The 21,673-nt window shown below is 41.0% G+C and overlaps 1 protein-coding gene across 5 annotated transcripts in view; it reads right to left on the minus strand.

Annotated features, from left to right (window-relative positions):
* Window positions 1-21,673, minus strand: part of FNDC3A (fibronectin type III domain containing 3A) — a 187,750-nt gene that overhangs the window by 14,156 nt on the left and 151,921 nt on the right. For all 5 annotated transcript variants that reach the window (XM_066583972.1, XM_066583979.1, XM_066583986.1 and 2 more), the window contains 11 exons: window positions 20,290-20,428; window positions 18,164-18,217; window positions 16,604-16,728; window positions 16,336-16,510; window positions 13,010-13,096; window positions 10,886-11,024; window positions 7,533-7,601; window positions 4,663-4,781; window positions 1,670-1,775; window positions 859-1,031; window positions 141-254 (listed from right to left, as the gene is read on the minus strand). In XM_066583972.1, the coding sequence (XP_066440069.1) occupies window positions 141-254; window positions 859-1,031; window positions 1,670-1,775; window positions 4,663-4,781; window positions 7,533-7,601; window positions 10,886-11,024; window positions 13,010-13,096; window positions 16,336-16,510; window positions 16,604-16,728; window positions 18,164-18,217; window positions 20,290-20,428 (1,300 nt within the window). The remainder of the gene's footprint in view (window positions 1-140; window positions 255-858; window positions 1,032-1,669; window positions 1,776-4,662; window positions 4,782-7,532; window positions 7,602-10,885; window positions 11,025-13,009; window positions 13,097-16,335; window positions 16,511-16,603; window positions 16,729-18,163; window positions 18,218-20,289; window positions 20,429-21,673) is intronic.

Here is a 21,673-nt window from a genome sequence, read left to right on the forward strand (position 1 = left end):
GAGTGCAGGTGTCCTTCATCCTGCTTAGGATCTCTATTAAGCTATAATGCTGTAATGCAGGTTTTTTTTTTCTACATTGATTATTTTGGCTGCACCTGAGCTGAAACTAGGCTGTAAAAACAACCGTAGTTTATACTCACTTCCCAGTGTATAAGTGCACATGTTGCAGATCTGCAGGTTACTTGAGGCGCTTTGCACTGATCTGGGGGTCCTGGTGCGGTTGTGATTTCACACTTTTCAGAAAATGGTCCAAACTATAGATAAGTAATGAAACATATATAGTTTAATAGGCAAAATATCAGAATGGAAGTTGAAACAACCTAAAAAGTTATCAAAAAGTTTGATCAAGTTTGTATACAACACTTACAACAATGTTAAAAGAAAAAAAAACAAAACAAAAACTCCAGACCAAGGGCACTGCATTTTTTCCATAGGAAGCAGAGTACATGGGAATAAGGTGTCTCCCTGTTTTCACCTATAATTTCATATATCCCGATCTGACAATAGACTTTTAGAACTTATCTCATTAGGGAAACAAGTCTTTGTCAACTTGTTGTGTCTTTGATACCTGCAGAACCTGACTACAAAGGAAACAGAAGGCGTGGTAGAGACAGCTGTACATGTACTTGGTGTTCTCCAACATAGTCTATGGGGATTTACAGAAGCCTGAAGACGGATCAAAGCCAGGTACTCAGTATAAAGTGAAGTATCAAGAAAATTAGGAATTAGTACAGTAGTTTCAGGTTTTACATGAAAAGTAAGGATTGGGATCACTAACAGCACAAATTCTCAGAAGCAACCAGATACAAATCACCACTAATAGTCTATGCACTATATTGGTTTTCTAAACACACGTACCCCAGCCTTGTTTGCTGCTCGTATCCTGAAGCTGTAAGCTTTTCCTGGAAAAAGACTACAAACTGTGTGCTCCAGGTCACCTCCTTGGTAAACCTCCCTCTGTTCCCCTTCACCAGAACACATCTCCAGGCTGTAGCAGGTGACTTGAGATCCACCATCTACTGAAGGGGGCGCTGTAAACATAATAGGTACATGATGGCATAGAAATACAGTATATGCATACAGAACTATGAGAAATATGTCCATGACTTCTGAGGTATTACTATCAGACAAGTAAGATATTATAAAGGAGTTTTTCTCTTGGCATCGACATTGAAGATGACCCTCTTGCCACTTCTAACACGGCTGTTTTAGCACACACAATTGCATTAATCAAAACTAGCACTACTGGGGCACCTTTACTAAGAACTCTGCATTTTGCAATTCCTGTTATTCCTCCTGCAAATGTACAAATAAATTGACAAATGGGCGTTACTCTTTTTCTTGTCAACAGGGTATACCCCTACCCAGTCTCATACTGCTTGCACTATTGAAAATGGGAACATTCAGTTGTCAATTTTATTATACAGTTTTAGGAGGAACAACTGAGGAATTGCACAATGTAGATAGAGTTCTAAAAAAAAAAAAAGCAGCAGAATTGTTATTTTATGGAGAATCCAAGTGTTGACTAATAGACATATCGGTACTGCTTACAAGTATGCTCTAAAAACATCTTAACATGTCTAATAGATTTTCTCCTTTAAATAAGAGCACAATATATATGATTATATGATTACATGCAGAATTTTAAGTAGAATGCTGATAACATTACCCCATCGTAATTGGGCTTCCCTTGCCCGTGGTCTGCCTTGGAGTCTTGGAGGTTGGCAAGGTCCAGGTATCACAGCTGGGGTCTGTACCGTCAAAATGTCTGAAGCCTTAAGAGGTTTAAAAAAAAAAACCAAATAAACACAAAATAAAGAACTCACTACAAAACTGTTGCAGACAACACAAGATACAGAAACTAAACTGTTGGACTAAATAAAGTGCATATACATTTGGGATACTAGTTATTATTTACAAACGGCATAAAGTGCAGCTTCATAATAAATTCCCGCAGTCACAGCTGGCCTGGACTCATTAATGGTTTGGTACTATATTTTGTTTTTAGCTACCCTTGGAGCCCTTGCTTCTTGAGGAATGCCCCAAATCATTTCAATGCACGTATTGTAGGGTGTAACATTTACGTGGCGTGAATTATGTGATCAGTCTGTGTACATAATCTCTGCTTTAGCTCCATCATGGTAGTGGCAAGAGTATTTGAATGTATGACCACAATCACATTCACCAATGTTACTCTGTTACACAGATAGGTATATAAAAAGACTAGAACGAGATAGAATCCCAAGTACCATGTCAGCCTGTTGGTGGGATTCTAATGCAAACCAATTAAGAACTCGTTTTTATGGAGAAAAGAAGAACTAAACATTTCTGTTTGCTTATATTTGGTGTGTTCTACTAAAACTGTTGTAGATGTTGTACCAATGCATTTTACACTTCGACTGAGAGCAAATTCTAAGACTTGTAGCAATGCCCCCTATGGTAGCTATAAGACTGTTTGCTAATCATAGCCACCAGCTTGAAGGAACACTCTAGTTCCAACAAGTCAATGTCCAATCTTTTAGGAAATCTACTTTCTAATAAGTGGCATCTTCCATTTCCCAGAGGGGCACTGCATGAACATTTCAAATTATCCTTTAACACCATAAGGACTAGTTTACGTTAGTCCTAAAAGGACCAGACAGTTTGGTAGTGATTTTACAGGCCTATTGTTTTTCCTTGGGTTGCCAAAATAATTTTTGCTGCATTTTGTAATATAAAAGGGTTATTTAAAGGGGTTCTGACATGAAAAAAAAAAAATTGTACTCACCTTGCCTGGCCCGATCGCCAGGCATGTCCCCTCCAGCCGGCATCTTCTTCTGTGCCTTTAAAGCAGAGCAGGAGCGGTCAAAAAGACCGCTTCCTGCTCTGGTCTGTCCGTCAGGCACTTCCGAGGTCAACGGACGGACCGCACAGTGCTTGCTGTGGGCGGCCCGTCCGTCCTGCTGAACTCCGGAGTGCTGAGCATGCGCAGTGGAGACGCGGCCCGTCCTGACTCCTGTCAGAAGGCACCTCTCCACTGCGCATGCGCGCGATCCCGGAGCGGCGCGGCTGCTGGAGGAAGAAGACTGCCTGCCGGGAGGCATACTAGCACTTTCTGCGTAGGTTAAGCAGCGCTGCTGATTAGAGCCACCTGATTGGCTCTTCGGCACCACGTGACTGCACAGCGTGCACCAATCAGGTGGCTCTAGTCAGGCTGCTTAACCTAAGCAGAAAGTGCTAATATGCTGCCGGGAGATGACCCCCCGATGTCAACAACAACAGGAGAACAGGTAAGTATTATCTTTTTATGCTTTAGCAGCCATTAAATCATGGGTTCCCTGGGTCCATTAGGCAGACCAGGGAACAATGGCTGCTAAAGCATAAAAACATTATTCATGTCAGAACCCCTTTAATATCTTTTTTCACATTTTTTTTTTCACTTTTCTGTTTTATTAGGGGTTATTTGTACAAAACATTTTTAATTCATAGTTCTTTAAAATTAGTACATTTACAACTCAAATAAAGTACAGGAATTGGCTCCCCATTTTGTTTTGATATAATCTGTATAGTCTTAAATTGCAGGGCAAATATGGCAATGATATAGGTTGGTGCAGGTGCTGGGTCTTTTTTCTTTTTCTTTAAATATATATTGTTATAATATTCTGTAGTAATTATCTTCCCACCTATATTTTTTTTTTTTAGATTTACGTCACGTATTACGTCACATAGGACCTCTGGGGGACATTCATAAGATCTTTTTTTTAAATTTTATACTTTTCCACTGTAACTGGTTCATGCATACGAAAACCAGTTATAGGGGAAAAAAATCCTCTATAGCGACAGTAGTCACTAGCAGATCTGATCTGGATCTGCTAAGACCCATCAACTCTGCCATGACAGGTTAAGTGATTTCCAGGTAGAATGGCAGAAATGGCATTTATGCTTTCTCTGTTCTCTACATAGAGCTCATTGTGCGCTATGTAACCTGCAAAAGAGAAGGCAGAAGTGGTTAATAAGCACTTCTGTCTTCTCCTTGGGTTCCTCGACTATCACTGACAGCAGAGGACCTGATCTGCTCTTGCTAGACTGCAGGAACTATAATACTGTACCGTATCTTTATGCCACTTAGTGCATATCAGGTAATGGGCTTTTCCAATCTTACAAAGTGACAGCATTTCGCTAAGGTATGCCATCACTATGATTAATGATGGTCCAACCTTTGTGACCCAAACCAAGCCTGGCAATGGTAGGTATCTGCACTGATTTAGTGTTGTGTTCACCATCTTTCTATGCATAGTGTCATCCTAGCTACTTGCTGTAGTATGGCCCTATTCAAGCGAATGGGGCTGCTGCAATTCCCTGCGCAACTGGGTAGCTATTCAGGGCATTGCTATATCTCCATCATTCTCAAAAAATAGCTGATGGTCCCAGGGGTTAGAGCCCCACCGATTGTAAGGTGATGGCTTATTCTAGCGATACGCCATCACTTTACAAGATGGTTAAACCCTTTTATGCTGTAGCTATGACCAGGAATACTGTTTTTGGTCAGCTGTAGAGGAGGCATTAGCATAAGTCCTAGAATCTGGAGTCATTTGAAACTAAAAAGAAAGGATACCTTTTGAAATACATCTACATCATCACTATAAATAAAGTAATTAATCAGGTAAATTCGGAAATCCATACCAGGCTTTGTCCACCGTCACTAAAGCAGAGAACACGAATCCTGTAGGTGCAGCCGGGACTCAGGTGGTCACACAGATGTTCTCGCGCCGTCCCGGAGTACGCCGTGTCCCAATTGCTTCCTGAAAGATTAGAATGGTGCCAATCACGAGCCATTGTTTTACTAACATTTATACGGATATCCTAGAAACGCTAAACCAAAGATTCTGAGATAAAAGAAACCACAACAAAACATCAAAGCTTCCGAGAATCAATTTAATAAATTCATAAGCGTAAGCTCATTGATCAGCGCAGATGAGACATCTCACATAAGGTGCATTGTACACATGAATTAATAAATACAATCTCCCTTGGAAATACGGTTATCAGGCAGATTGAATAGCTTTAGATGAACAGACTCTGCATCACAATAGATGGAGGTACAGTCATATCATAATTACAAAATGTAGAACCAGAGGAAACAAGAGCTGCATGGCTTATACTAATACAGAACAACCTGCTGGAGTACCTGCAGACAAAAGAACCAGACCAAATAAAACAAAGGAGAAAAATACATATCTTTATCATTATTAATACTAACAGTGTGTACACATGAAGAATGAGCATCTGATTGATTTCTGTGGTTAACACACCAATTGTACATATTGTCTGATGTAATTAAATAAGCCTCTGTTTGCACGATTCATAAAAAATCTGCTCCTAAGGAGCAATATGCATAACAAAAAGAAACTGCTCCGTCCCTTGAAACCTGATTGTTCTTTTAATACAGTACAGTCATAAATACATATACAGATGTAGCAAACTTTAATCCAATGCCGAACACTTGCCGCAACAAGTTATCCTAACACAAAAAAGCCTTTAAAAAACTATTGACAAGGCAAGAAAAACAAAGTTCTAAGCCACAGTTTAATGCATTAAATCTCAAGTTAGACTCCGCTACATCTGTATGTACTAGCGTAGCGTAGGCCCACCTCATCAAGGGTCCAAACTCCAGCTATACAAGGCAATGGGTGGCCATACAAACTAGATGTCTATCGGTTGAACCCACCAACTTTGGCTCGTCTGGAAAATCATCTTATGTGCCTAAAGGCCCATTTACACATGATTATCCGACTATTGAGTGATAATCGTTGTGTCATTTAGGAACAAAATGATCAGCGGAGGATGCAGAGGACAAGCGGGGGGCTGTTTGTTCTCTGCATCCAGCTATTCCCCACTGGGAGTGCCACGCTGTCATACAGCCAAGCGCTCCCAGCGGAGGATGCAGAGGACAAGCGGGGAGCCGCTTGTTCTCTGCATCCAGCTGTTCCCCGCTGGGAGCGCCCGGCTGTCTTGGGCATCCAGCTGTTCTCTGCACGGAGCGCCCGGCTGTTATACTGTTCTTCATACCCAGCCTGTCATCAGGGAGCGGAATACAGCTGAAACAATAGTATCAGCTGTACCCCGCTGTGAATCCCTGATAAGGCTCATCGTTGTCTTTTTAGCATGCTGAAAGACAACGATGAGCAACGGCTTAATGAAAACTGCACGATGTCAGGGCAGTTAGACAACGATTATCGCTCAAAAGACTGCATTTGAGCAAATTTTGAGCGATAATCGTTGTGTCTAAATGGGCCTAACGGGCCTCCCAACCCTTACCCATGGCAGATCGAGGGAGATACGGATTGGGCAGTTGCCATCAGGCTAGGTGCCTGGTGGGCTTTCTTCCCTTTTTTTTTTCAGAATTGAATGCTCGGGCGAGCATGTGTATTGGGGTGGTGGGTGATAAAGGCATCTTGATCGACTGTTAATCTAATTTGTATGGCTACACTTATGGCTTACTCGCAGTCATGTTTTTTTTCACCCTACACAAATCAATGGTTTGTGTAAAAAAACAAAAACAAAAACACAAAATCCCAGTATATACACCCTTGTGCGCTCTGTTTTTCACAGCTCATTGCTAACTGACAGTAGAAATAAAACTCAGCCTCCTTCCTTTTGTTGCGCTTGAGAAAAAGGGAAGGTGCACGGAAATAGATACACTCATACGGATGCAGTTCGGACATGCACACGGTTCAAAATAAATCCATCCATCATAGACCAAAATCAGGGTTATAATTTTTTTTTTGAAATGTATGAATTTTTGGCTAAACATTTTTTTTGGTAACTAGATTTTATAAAAAATTTGCAACCATTTGGCTCCTGCAGCTTCCATGTATCACTACATATAGGAAGCTGCAGAATGCCATTCTACTAGCAAATCTGTCCGAAGGCTCGGTCTTGGGGCCCCTTTTTCTTTCTCAGAGCTCTTGAAAGGTCTTCTAAGCGGATTTATGATAAAAACAAATAGCAACTGTTTATCTTTATAACTGCAAAAGGTCAATAGGAGCCTAATCATCAAGGTTGTAACCAAAAGGCGGGTCTATTTGTCACTTCCACCAGCACCCTGTGGTGCAATGGATTGTTTGCCATGGCAGCCAGAGGCCCAACAAGGGCCACTATGCCTGCATCGGCTATATACAATATTTACAGCAAATGTGCTATTATTGCACAACACGTAATGTGTTATTTCTGCTGCATGGTGAATTCTGGACACTCATGATGGAAAAGCAATGGCAGAATTGCTGCTTTTTCCATTCTGCCCAAGAAAATTTTAGAAGGTTAATCAATGAGTTTGCTTTTCATGTCTTCATTATGCAAACATTTAGATGTCACATTGTCAAGAGGATTTTAAGTCACACAGGAAATTGTCTTTCCAGCAATGATTTTTGTGACGTAGAACTTAAGTGGTTATAATTATGGTCTGCAAACCGTTTTACGCAACCAGATCTATTTCTCCATTGAGAGCTGTGCAGATACCATAGCAAACTAATTAGATATTATGAGATAATTACCATTTTGCTCTTCAGATATTTCCACATTGTATTTAGTAATTGTTGCTCCTCCATTATCTTTTGGGGGATCTAAATGGAAACAAATATAATAAGTGAAAATAGCTAATTAATTCATTTACAAGAGAAAAAGTCATCAAAGAGGACATTTCAGGTCAGCTGTGAGATAAGTTTTAGAATTCTCTTGTCCTTTTAGAGCACATATGGCCACTCTCACACAGGCGGTTTATACAGCGTTTAAGCAGGCGTTTCAAACGCCCGCTAAAGACACTGTACTGAGCTTCCATTGATTTCAACTAACAGTGTATGCTCTATTTTAGTGTGTTGCAGCGCTTTTTAATGCTCCACATCACCCACTGGAATGATGGGGGGGGGGTGTTAAAAACGCTATAGATAGAAGCAGCGAATGGACTTTACACAGGAATAGTGATCTCCACAGCAAGCAGGAAAGTTCAGCAATAATTTATAACAAGGAGGTAAACCGCCATTAATTAAACACATTTTAAATCTTTTTAAAATCACATGTCACATTCTATTCCCTTACCTTCCCACAATAAAAAGTATAGGCACTCTTTAAAAGGTACTTTGAGTACTTAGGTGAACAAGAAAGCATATCTGAGTAGGTAGTTGCATTATGAGGAATTCTCTAATATGCCACTAAGATTATTCCTGCTACAAAAGTTGGAGTAGGGAAGCTGCAGGCTAACCAAATGTCACAGGCACATCACATCATCATAGGACTGGAACCGCTCTCCCCCCTCTGGGTGGTATTTGGGCTGTGGTGATATGTAAAAAACAAAAGGAAAAAGTCTCCTGTGATGGACAGGGAGCAATCAGACCTACACCTTTCATTAGGCTCAAAGAGAGGAATAGACCAAGCAACACAATGTATCTAAACCTCAGAGGGGTGCAAAAATTGCATTACATACTACAGAAGATTTCACAGGGGCAGAGGGATCAGGTTTTTTTTTATTTGTACTCATCACAGGATAGATCCCTAAAATATAACTTTTATTTGATTCTTTAAAATATGGCTTCAAAAAAGACAAACAATTATACATATCAATCTCACCACCAACTTAAGTCCAGTGATGCTGACTCATGCAAATAATAGGTTACCCTAATAATAGGTGAAAACCTAACCAGGAACAAAAGTAGTCCCTTTGTTAGTCTAAGGACCTTTCTGAGGGGGATACTAACTTTCCACTAACTGGCGTATTGCGACACCACAATGGTGAAGACACGTAGAAATGCACCATCCATTCATAGGCCTTAGCTATACAGAAGGAAGCTTAATAGAGCCTCATAAGACGACTTCTGGTATGTTGATGGCGGAGTACCGCTATACTAAAACACCTTCAAGGGTGAGCATTCAGTCTGGATATATGCTGGCACTTAATGCCAGAATAATATATGTAGGAGGGTTCCCAGCTTATATAGCAGCCGGGACCAATCCAGAGAAAGCAATTATCACCCACGTCTATAATCCGACCATATTGTGGTTAGTGTCTGGTCATAGACGTTTAATAGCATCCTTTAGTAAATATCAGAGAGGAAGAGGGGATAAACATCCGTTTTATCCTCAGATGCTGATGTTGCAGTTTACTTTAAGCCTATTGAATATCAGAGGTTGAATTCAATACGTCCCTTTAACACAGCTTAGTTCTAATCTATTACAGATAATAAAGCTGCTTCCTCTACACAACTGCTCAGAGCACCGACCCAGAAACAGCTCCTCAGTGAGGGTCTTAGGCAGAGGAACTCCATTAATTAATTATTATTGGCTCACAGTAAGGTTAGGCCATCAATAGTTTACAACTAGAAAACAACTTCAAATGGTTAGACAACTCCTTAGACAACTGTTAAGAGAGTTTCAACTTTGTAATTTTATGCGCTGTCTGGTATAGTTTGGAGCCCCTCTCCACACTATGGCTTACATATATAGAATACATATCCTGAGTAGTGTTACTCATCGTGATCTGCTGGGCGATAAAATCGAGCCAATTTTGTCAAAATCAGATCAAGTCATCCTGCCCGAGTTCTGACAAAAATCAGTTTACAAATAGAAAGGAAGGGAGTGAGTGAGCGTTTTCTCAATGAATCTAGCTCAGTGCTTAGCTCTACTACCTTTCAGTGCTGGGGTCCTGGGTTCAAATCCCGTTCAGATGTTGGACAGATTTGAACCTAGAACATGAGCACTGCAAAGCTTGGTTTTCCTTTTTTTCTTCCCTGGAGGAGGAGAACAAGAAGGAGAAGCACAAAGACAATATACATAAGCAATGCAGATGTAGTCCTTGGTCAAACTTAAACCTAGGAACCTAGTTCTTCTATAAGGCAACAGTGCTAATGACTGAGCTGCCATGCTTGTTTTTCCTTCTTCCTTCTCCTCCTTCTTTCTCATCCAAACAAAAAGGAGAAGAACGGGAAGGAGAAAGAAGGAGACAAAGGGGAAGTAGAAGAAGGAGGAAGAGGAGGGGAAACAAGAGATGAAGGAAATGATCTTTTTTATTCTCCTTCCCCTTCTTTTACTACTCCTCTGGAGAAAGGATAACCAGAAGTAGTTGGTGGCTCACTGGCTAGCACTGTGGTTCTAGGTTCACATCAGACTATGGAAAACATCTGCAAGGAGTTTATAATGTCTTTGTGTTTATTCTTTTTCTTCTTCATCCGCTCTTCCTCTGGAGAATTAAAAAGGAAGACAGAAGTGTGGTGGCTCAGTTGCTAGCTCTGTTGCCTTGCAGCACTGGAGTTCATGGTTCAAAGTTACCGAAGGGCAACATCTGGATGAAGATTTCATATTTTCTTTGTGATTATTGTTCTTCTGCTCCTTCTTTAGAGGCAAAAGAACAAGTGTGGTGACTCCGTTGCTAGTGCTGTTGAGTTACGTGCTGGAGTTCTAGGTTCTAATCTGATGAAAGGCAACATGTGGATGAAGATTTTTAAAGTTCATGCGGATGTTGCCTTTAAAGGGATTTGTACCCAGCACTACAAGGCAACAATGCTAAGCACTGAGCCACTTTCTTTGAAGAGGAATTCTCGACATAAAGCTGGTTTCATATTAGCGTAGTATTGCGACCGCTTCTCTCTATGATGTTGTTAATTCAGTCCTGGGACTTACAGCTGTAGTCTGATGTACAAATGCAGCAATACTATGCTAGCAGATGAATGGTTTCCAATGATAAGCAGCAAAACTGTGAATACACCTCTGGGATAATGAAAACAATCTATGACTCAATAACAATCCAAAATAAGTGATGCAATGTATTAAAAAAACTACTTTTATAATACATATAGATTATATCGATACAAAATAGTGTTCAAGTAAAACATAAGACAAACCAATCAGTAGCACATACCCCAAACTATGCGGACGTTCTGTGCGTGGACCTTTCCTTTCACAGAAGGCTTTGATGGTGCACCGGGCCTGTCTGGAAGGGTTACAAACTCCACAACCTCACTCGGACTGCTCTTCCCTTCTGAGTTATATGCAATAACCTAGAATTAGAGTTCCAGAATGAAAACTGGAAGACAGCCAACAGGTACACGCCGACTTTGAGATATAACCACAGCGTAAAACTACAGAGCAGGTTGGAGAACCAAGATAATAAATGCAGCAAAGCGTTCGCTTGTATACAATTACCAGCCTTTTTAGCCAACAGAAAACGGATAAGAAGGGAAAAAAATGTTTTAGTGTTATTTTTGTGCATAAAATGGTTTTCTCTCTTTCTCATCTATAAACGACATTAGGTAATATGTACTACCAGGAACTCAACATTTCCTTGCGGAATTATCAGCTTCCCTCTCTCTCTTACAACACAAATCCTACAGTGTTTGCTATGTGAACAGCAAGTTCAGGCCCTTTTAGAAAAGACGATTTTCGCTCAAAAATCGCTCAAAGCCATCTTTTGAGCGATAATCGTTGTGTCCAACTGCACTGACATTGTGCAGTTTTCGATAAGCTGTCGCTGATCGCTGATCTTTCAGCATGCTGAGAGATCAGCAATCAGTTATCAAGAATTCACTGCGAGATACAGCTGATACTATTGTTTCAGCTGTATCCCACTCCCTGAAGACAAACTGAGTATGAAGAACAGAACAGTGCAATGTAGAGGTTTAAGCTTGAAAAAGACCGTGGAGGTCGAAACGTAGCTTGTTCACACATTATGGGAGATTAAAGCTTTTTTGCTGTTTTGCACCAAATCTATGCTGCCAAGTCTTTACTTCTTCTTGGGATTAACTGTAGGGATTTGTTTTGGACCCCCTGCCTTGGCATTGCATACTCATCTGCCCTACCCCGAGTGGGTAGCTGTGTGGTGCTGCGGGTGCATCCTTTTGCCTTTACTGCCAAACTGTGAATAGTCTCTGTTGGAATGCAACAATTGCATCCTAAAGTTTATTTAATACAATGAGAAGCTTGAAAGGACTCCTTTCCATCACATGCCAACAGAAAACACATCACCTAATACACTTTGAATCATGTCCCAATGTAGTGTACAGAAATTGATGTATGAAAGTTCTGGAAGGTTCTGACTGCTCTATGTAGTCTTGTGCTTATGTGTATTGTCAGTATGTTTTATGTTGCATGAATATGATGTGTATTTGCTAGCTGCAGCACTGAAAAGGTTACTGTCTGGGTCAAGTCTGGAAATGTACCTTTTGTAAGTCATGTGACCATGTTTCTTATATGTGTTTGCAAGGTGCATGATTGGGCTTTTTGCTTTGAGTCTTGGCTGCAGCCTGAGTTGGAAGGAATGTGCTGCCCACATGCAGGTACCTTCAACCTGTGTGTGGTGAAGATGGAGGAGAAGGAGAGGTGGCCTAGAGGTCTTCCCTAGGACCGCTTCCTACAAGCGTTATGCCGTATGACTAGAGTATTGGAGTTCCTGTGCAATATGATAAAGGTCAGGAGTGAGTGACTGGTAGAGAGTTTGTGTCTTTCCAAGGAGTATTTTCCAGGAGTGGTGCAGCACAAATAACTTGGACTGTGGGTTCGGTGTCATCCTGTGACTGCCTCCCTGTCCTCACTGCTAATTCTGCCTGCATCGGTATGTTTTCTGAGCCTACTACGGTCTACTGTGATCTGTTTTTATTCAAGTAAAGTTACAGCTGCCGACTGTTCCCGGCAACTGTTTATTCAACTACTCTCCGTCTGTGTGGACTTTATTCCATCTTCATCTTTTCCACGGAGGAAGGAACGGTGGCGTCACCAGTGACAAAACCAAGTAAGCTGAAACTCCCACTTAATAGCCTGCCTTCAGTCCCTGGGATGTGCTCTCGGGTTACACTCTGGGTGGGAGACGGTAGTGCCACCGTGACAAGGCCCTACTCTAATCCCCGCCGTCTCCTAGGCAGAGACCCGCTCCTCGGATGCTGCACTAACACACAAAAGGCAGACAACAAAAAGAAAACAAAAAACTACTGATCATCTTCGTTGCTGTGCTTCCTATAGGATATACAAACATGCAGGAGAAGGGACCTACCCTAAACTTGTATTTTGTGCTGCGCCTCAAGTTCATTACTGTGAATGTAAGATCATCTCCATTATATTTTGGCTTGAATCCATAGCCCTGCGAAAATAAAGCGACAATAACATGAAATTTATTACAAAAATGTAGCATCATGAAAAAAAACAGACAATATTTATTACCGAGCGGCAGAAACAGTTTACGCAAAAATTTTATTATGTAAGTATTTTGTTAAAAGAATTCTGGATTAACCATAACAACTTCTTCCCAAAACTTTCTCTTTTACATGGGGTGGTCTAAAGTCCCAGGTCACACAATGAGGGGTGCTTGGATGAGGGTACTGTAATTAATTACCGAGTGAGAGGTATAAGCTATTTCTAACCAAATTTTTTTCAATACACCCTATACTTTCCTCTATATCCTAATACCTTCAATTATGCCAATTTTATGTGTAAAAAATGGAATTACTGTTCGTGTTGCTAGGCAAAGCAATGTTCTATTCACATAATGTTATTAAACTACAGAAACATAAATGCGGTAAATAGCACGAGTATGCCAGCACATTAGCAACTCACTGTAATGCTGTTATAATTATACAATTATGATCATCATACAACTACATTTCTTGAGACAGGATGCAAGTAAGATCATGCTGGACCCATGCATCTATTCTACTGAACATTATATAGCACAGGGAGAACAATAAAAAACACATTATGAAAATATTCTCCATTAAGAAAACTAATACATACATTTCAACACTTGCATCATGTGATTTCTAGGGATGATCAAACCCGGAAAATTTGCAAGAAATTATAGAAATTCAGCCAGTAGTTGTCATTTACTGGACAACGCAGCAAGTGGGCAACGGATTCAATATGAGTTGCCATAAACTTGTATTTGGTCAGTTTTGGTGTTCATCCTTTGACTCCCTATGCTTTGTTGCTTGCATCACATGACCACTGCACAAATACCCATAAAATTGATTTTCCAAAAACTAGAAATATAAAATTGGGGTCAGGGAAAATTATTAAATAAAGGTATACGGCATAATCCCCTCTGTAGGTACCCCCTCCAGTGCCGCATCTCCAAAAGCAGCTGCGGTGGTCATGTGCCATTCATGGTGCACGTAACTGAAATACAAAAAATAAGACTGCACACACCTCTTGAGTTTGCAACAGTTCGTTACTGCTTTTATTATAGATGTATCAGATAATTGTAATATATCGAAGCAACGTTTTGGCCAAAATAGCCCTTTATCAAGGCAAGAGCAAAAACATCAGACTTAGACATAGAATAACAGAGGTACAATTCTGGAGCGTCTGGTGGTTGAGTCTACTAGATGATACTGGTGGAGTATGACAGGGGACATAAGGTCTCTGCTGCAGTCTCCACCAGTACCTTCCGGTGAACTCAACCACCAACACCTCTGGAATTGCACTTCTATTATTCTATGCTGGACTCATGGATGTGTTTGCTCCTGGCTTGATAAAGGGCTACACACTCCCTTAAACGTTGTTTGGATATACGGTGATCATTGGATACATCTATAATAAAAGCATTCACAAACTTTTGAAAATTCAAGAATGTGTGCAATCCTATAGTTTGAATAATGGTTACTTCTGACAGTGATCTGACGACTCTCCCCCACACCGATATCAACTGGGGAAGTGCTGCCGATCTGTATTTTTATTGTGCATGCAACTACTTAAGCCAATCACAGGCTTCAGCAGTGATTTTGCCATTGAAGGCATGTGGCCACTGTAGCTTGTGATTGGCTGAGCGGTCACATGCACGATGAATGGCATGTAACTACCACTTCCCAGATTGAAGTGGTGGGGGCCTAGGCTCCTGCACTGGATTAGTCAGCCACTTATCCAGGAATTATTTCTTGAATGCATTCTATATCCTGCACCTAACTATTTTCTCTAAGTCCTGGACCACCCTCTTTGAGCAAAAACAGTCTAAGGGCTTAGTCAGATGACCGTATATCGGCTGGGTTTTTCCACGCCCGGCCGATATACAGTGTCCCTCTCTGCAGGGGGAGGAGGCTAGAAGAGCCGGGAGCACACTGAGCTCCCGCCTCCTCTCCGCCCCTCGCCACTATTTGCAATGGGAGGGTGGCAGAGCTAAGTTCCATAACTTATACGGTCGTCGGAATAAGCTCTTAAATACGAATTTTCAAAAATAGTGCATAAAAGTAATGTGTAGATTAGCCATTTAAAACACTCTTATTGTGAACAGCTTAACACATAAGGGAACATTTACTAAGCAGAATTCTGGCTTAAATTGCACCGAAGAACTGGTGTACATATCATGTGAAAGATTTATTAGGAGTTTTCAACCCTCTTTACACCTCACTAGTACGTTTTAAAAAAGGGTCTAGAAAATTGGACGAGACTAAAAGGAGTCATAAAATGTGCCAGATTGATTAATACCATTTGCTCATTTTTTTTGGTGTGAAGTACTGGAGTAAAGCAAGCCAGCCAAGAGGTGGCATAACAAAGTGTTGAATGTGTCTCGCAAGATGCACCAAATTTATAGCAGATAATGAACCACTGCGATAAATTTGGTGCAATTTCTCCGTCTGATCTAGTTTTAATGTCTTAAATTTAGAGGTAATAAATCTCCCACATGGTTTTCTGCAGTATAAAACTTAGCTACTAGAATTGCAATAATGAAACAGTTGCATCCTGTAAATGACAGATCACTGAGCTTTTTCTATAGAAATCCACATGTGGGATTTTGATAAATACAAGATAAATAATGGTTTTGTGGACATTAAAGGCCCATTTAGACACAACGATTATCGCTCAAAAGCTCATTGTTTCTAAACGCGCTGCTATTGTGCATTTTGCTCTTGTTACTAACTTTTATTAAGCTAAAAATTAATAATGAGCCTTATCAGAGCCGCATGCTGAGTTCTCAGCAGGATACCGCTGATCGTATTGTTTCAACTGATATCCCGCTCTGAGCTCTCAGCTGGATTCCAGCTGAGAGCTCAGAGAACAAAGCAGCTGTATGCAGAAGACAGTGCTTCAGCTGTCTTCTGCATACAATGGGAGCCTTCATTTACACACGAATAAGCCCTTAAGTAGCTAATTAGCTACTTAAGAGTTTATGCAAAGTGATCGCTCAAAACTGTCACTCATACTGCCGTTTGAGCGATCATCTTTTCGTGTAAATGGGCCTGCTGGAGGGTACCATGGAATTCTGCCTGCAGAAAGCATCTCAATGTATGTAACTTAAAGGCACCATCATGAAAACGGGATCTGAATATACATATTTTGTATATTTAATCACCAAAAGTCAGTGAAGTCAGTTTGCTTACAGACACATACCGAGGTTTCGTCTTCCATTTCCAAAATATAAGAAATGCCTTCATCGGACGGTGTACCTGAGGGCTTAGTCCACTGCAGTGACAACCAACTAATTCCGGCTTTTAGTAGTATTGGACTTGCTGGCACTGTCGGAGCACTGCCGGAGGTGTAGAACAGAACTTCTTCACTAAAACCACTAAGATGGAGACAAGAAAAGGGGAATGTACTCCATAAGTACAATGGGGACCTGAAGAGCAGCTGCATTATACCGTATGTGACAGGCCCTTACCTCATGCCCATGTCGTTTTTTGCTGCAAGTCTGAAAGTGTATCCCATAGCTGGAGACAATTTTGTTACTCTAAACTGCTTCTGAAGGCCATAGTAACATTGACAGAATTCTTGACATCCTTTACCCTAAAAAAAAAAAAAAAAAAGAAGTTTAAATTTAGTATTAATACAAAAATAACACTACATTCATTTTTCATGCAGATCTATTAAGTACATAATAATGATAAAAAAGTTAAAAAGTACTTTAAGGCACTTGGGATCCTTGCTGCCTGCTTGTGTTTTCAGGGCTGTAGATTATTCTTATTATATGAAAACAGGAGACGCTAAAGATTATTATAGCCTATGGGTATAAATGTGCCTCGACTATTCTCTCAGAATTCACAGAGAAACACTTTACAAAGTCACGATCATGACATCTTCCAGATCTTTCCAACTGAAGTTTGAAGTGACAGCGGGGGATGCTGCCAGCACATTGATGGTACAGTTGTCAAGTCCTCGGTACATCATCTCCTGCATAGCTGCTATTCTAATTTATTAGTTGTGAATCTAGAAGGACTAAGGCTTATTCAAAACGTAGCTCGTTGCAGGTTTTAAATCAAGTAAATCACTAGATATTTAAGGAAAATAACACTAATTAAAAATTGTGTTATAGCATGCCTGCTGTTATTTAGGTCAGCAAGCGTCTAGTTTCTCCTCAGGGTGAACACCTAGTGAGGAGACTTATAAGGCCATGCATGTTCCTCTGGGAAATTTATGTAAATGGGCAGATGGAACATTGCCTCTACAGCGCCACCCACTGGAAGGCAGCATTCCTGCAAGTCAATGTCAGACCTTTTAACAAGCCTTGTAACAATGACTTGTAATATAAGCCAAAGCTAGCATGATTATCATTTCCTTCTGGAGAAGGCTCTAAGCTTATATTCTCAGTCATTGTTACAAGGCTTGTTAAAAGGTCTGACATTGACTTGCAGTAATGCTGCCTTCCAAAAGGTGGCGCAGTAGAGGCATTGTTCTATCTTCCCCTTTGCTGTTATTTATATACACCCTATATACACCTGTCGTGGGCACAATAAAGATTTGATCTTTTATTTAACCCCCGGAGTGCTGCTCTCATACATACGTTGCTAGCTAAAATTATACATATATACAGGAAGGTTCAAAAAGAATGGTCCGAAAGTAAAGCCATGCACAGTCTTTGAAATGGACAAGAATGGACACGACCTGAAATATGCAAATAAGGCTGTGTTCACATCTGCGCCAGAGGCTTCATTCGGAGCCTTCGGTGCAAACCTGGTATGAAATGCTGGATGAAAAAGTCCCACATGCGGAATCCCCAACACAGATGTTAACAGCCTTATATAACACTTTCCTGGCTGTACTACACATACTATAACCCAAACTGCCTAAGGAGGGATTAGGAATGTACCTATATGCAGTGTATATTGTATTGGTTCACTACTATATGTATACTCTAAAACATAAAAACTCCAGCCAGTCCTTTAAAAAAAAACAAAAAAAAAAAACTTTTGTTCACGTTCGGACAATATTGTGTTTAACTTACTTCATCCCACTCCAAAAGGTAACTGTGTATCTTTGAGCCATTATCACATGAGATCTGAAAATGAAAATATAAAAGGAGGAACGTACTGTAATAACTTTCACTTGAACAATGACAACGAAGAAATGCAGAACTCACTGCAAATAATTAAATGGGTTGCTATAGTCTCAGTGATTGCTTATAAAATAAACGGGCTTATACTCATCTGTTTTGTCCCAGCTTCGCCCCCACCCTCCTTTTGCTTCTGGAAAACCCATCTAAGCAAGCAGCGACTGCCAAATTTACTTTTGCTATAGTCTGTAAATATAGCATAAATGTCTACCGTGGGGAAAAGATCCTTTATAAGGGGTTGTCTCATGTCACCACCAACTTGACATCAAGACATGACCCACCGTGGCGACCCCATCCTCTATGAGCCACAGCCAGCCAGTTATTTGCCTGACAGGCATATAATACTATATTACCCCTGCAATAAGTGGTTTTAAACCTGAACAATTGAAAACGGGCTTGCTGAGAAACGTTGACTCATGTACCTCATCTAGCCGGGAACAGCAAGGGTTTTGCTACTTTTGATATATTCATGCAGAATACTGGATCAGGTGTTTTGTACACATGACAGCGAAGTGTATTACAACCTCCACACTGTTATCAAATATGTCCAGTTGTCAGCTTCATAATGCGGTTACAGATGTAGAACATGGCAGCGCGGCATGCTACTGATAAGCATTATGCTATGATTTACAGACCCGAAAACAGCACTTCCACCTCATTAAATGAAAACAAAAGCCAGGCTAGGAAGGCTGTTTGAACACGTTGCCTGGCATCGCCCGTTCATTATGGAGTAGGTGCGAAAAGAAAAGACTACATTATCTCCGTCTAGCTACAAATGTCCTGCCAGGGGCGCCACAATGTGTTAGGGAAAGCTGCTGCAAGAAATGTGCGATTAACATTATATCAATGTGTTCAATAGAAAAGATAGAGAAAGGTGCTATTTCCCTCCTCCATACAAAATCCATTTCCTCGAATTGTAGCAGAACAGATGGCATATCGGGAGGATTTCCATACTTGTTACTGCAAATCTGTCATTTTTATATTTCACATGTCTGACAGCAATGGTGTAGTTTATTTTTATCACGCTTCATTAGTGATAAAGTAGGAAGCTACAGTAGGCATCAGACACATGCTCACCTCATTAGCAGGTAATACCTCTATTTTTTTTTTTTTTCTTTTATTCAAGCTCCACTTTTGGTTCTGCTAAGCCAATGATGGCGAACCTTTTAGAGACCGAGTGCCAAACTGCAACCCAAAGCCCACTTATTTATCGCAAAGTGCCAACATGTCAGGGGGCGGGGCTTATCACAACGTACGATTTTTAACGCCGTCATTATAAAAAGGGCAGAGCTTTTTCAAAATAGACAGCATGCAGATTTTGACTGCCTTTTGGATGCAGAAATGCTGCAGAATTTGCCACAGAAATTTCTGCTTGGATATTCTGCAGCAATTCCGCCACGTGTAAACATACCCCAGCGGTAATAGTGACCCCCCACAGTGGTGACAGTGACCCCCACAGCAGCCCCAGCGGTAATGGTGACCCCCCCACAGCGGCCCCAGTAGTAATAATGACATCCCACATCAGCCCTAGTATCAATAGTGACATCCCACAACGGCCCCAGTAGAAATAGTGCTCCCTGAGACCCATATGCTTACCCCCTCCTCCTCCTCGTGGAAGCGCCGCTGCTCCTCTGCTCGGCACTGCTAGTGGCGCTGATCCCAGATGCACACTGTGATGTCAGTGTGTGCTGCTGGACGCCTCCTCCCTTGCTCTCGCAGAACCTAAGAGGAGACGTCAGGGTAGAGGGCAGTAGGATCCCGGCTGTACACTGACGTCACAGTGTGCGTCGGGAACAGCGCAGCTAGCTGCGGGTATTCACTAACGTGATGTGTGGCCGACGGCGGCGCGTGCCAGCAGCAAGGGCTCTGCGTGCCACCTCTGGCACACGTGCCATAGGTTCGCCATGACTGTGCTAGGCTATATTCAATATTGCAGGTGCAATATAGCAACTATGGGCAAAACTCCTCTTATGTTATCCTCGAACCCTAGAGACGTACGTCAATGCTTAATAACTCACCTTCCATTGAAGGGAAAGTGAATTTTTGGTCCGGTTAGTAATTCGTGGAGGGTTGGGTGTTTCTGGCTCACAGCTCGTTGTGGTAAAGCTTACAGCTTCAGAAGGATTTCCTTTGACACAGTTTAATTCTGCTTGCACTCTGCAGAGGAAAAAGGGAGAACATAAAATTCTGCATACAGGATACAGGCATCGTTATGGATTTACTGGGAATTAGACTGTCCTTACACTGTGTTTTTTTATATCCAGCGCATACGTCAAACATATCCATAGGCCCCCATTCACCTGACAGAGGCCAAAAGAGTGGCGATATATATTTTCCTTTTTTTGGCAGACTGTATTATTGCATACAGAGGCAACCAATAAAATAATGTATACCGTGCAGTAGGTTTGCTTTTTTTTTTTTTGAATGGGAGCCTATGGGCAATGTATGCCACAGTTTGCTTATATAGTAGGTATAACCCTCTCGATGTATACCTCCGCTTGTGACTGCAGAGTAGAAGGACCCTTAAGGTACAAAGTTTAGAAAGTTACAAAAAATGCTAAAAAAACAAACAAACAAACTCCCAGAAGTCTCAATAATCAAATGTTAAAGGGCTAATTTATACAGGCTTAAGCGCATTTTGGCCATTTTGCAATGTTTTTCCCATGTAAATATGGAGCGTATTTACAGGTACCCCCCCCCCCCCCGAATAAAAAAAAACGGAAGGGCCTATTGTTCTGATATGCAGATACACAGGTTTCCTGCATATTCGCTGCGTATTTGCACTGGCCCATTCACTTTTATGACCTATTTTTATGCGCAATGTGTTTTTTTTTAACTCTTATTGACATTTTCATAATATCCAAACAAAAGAATATCAGAACAGTGTTATGTATTACAGATTGTTTACATTCACATATATACATTGTGTCTCAGTTTTTTATGAGACTATTTTTTCATGAGACCGAAAGTTGCATGAAAAACATGCCCATGTACTTTTCTGTGGACTCGTCACGAAAAACAGGTTGCAGTCATTTTTTTTAGTACCTGCAGCCATCAAGCTCTGATGAAATTCTACCCTTAAATCATGTATTCCGTGACCCCCTTTCCATTGAAGTTTCTTGGGCTACCAGGCAACACTATAGTGCCAAAAAGTTTCCCCCAACCCATCAAAGTGTTTTTCAAAGTTTTCTACTTACATCTCTTCATTTAAAAGATATTCCGGGTGGCCCTGATTTTTGAATCACCCTGTACGCTGATCGAGTGCTTCTCAGCAATATTTATAAACATTCTTTGTTACATCTTGTTCAAATTGTATAAGCCCACTAAGCAATTCACGGCGACCTCTTCATAATCCCTACGCTACCAGGGTTAGCGCTGCATGGCGATCACGCGAAAAAAAAA

Source organism: Eleutherodactylus coqui, chromosome 1, assembly GCF_035609145.1.
Source record: "Eleutherodactylus coqui strain aEleCoq1 chromosome 1, aEleCoq1.hap1, whole genome shotgun sequence".
Classification (NCBI taxonomy): Eukaryota; Metazoa; Chordata; class Amphibia; order Anura; family Eleutherodactylidae; genus Eleutherodactylus; species Eleutherodactylus coqui.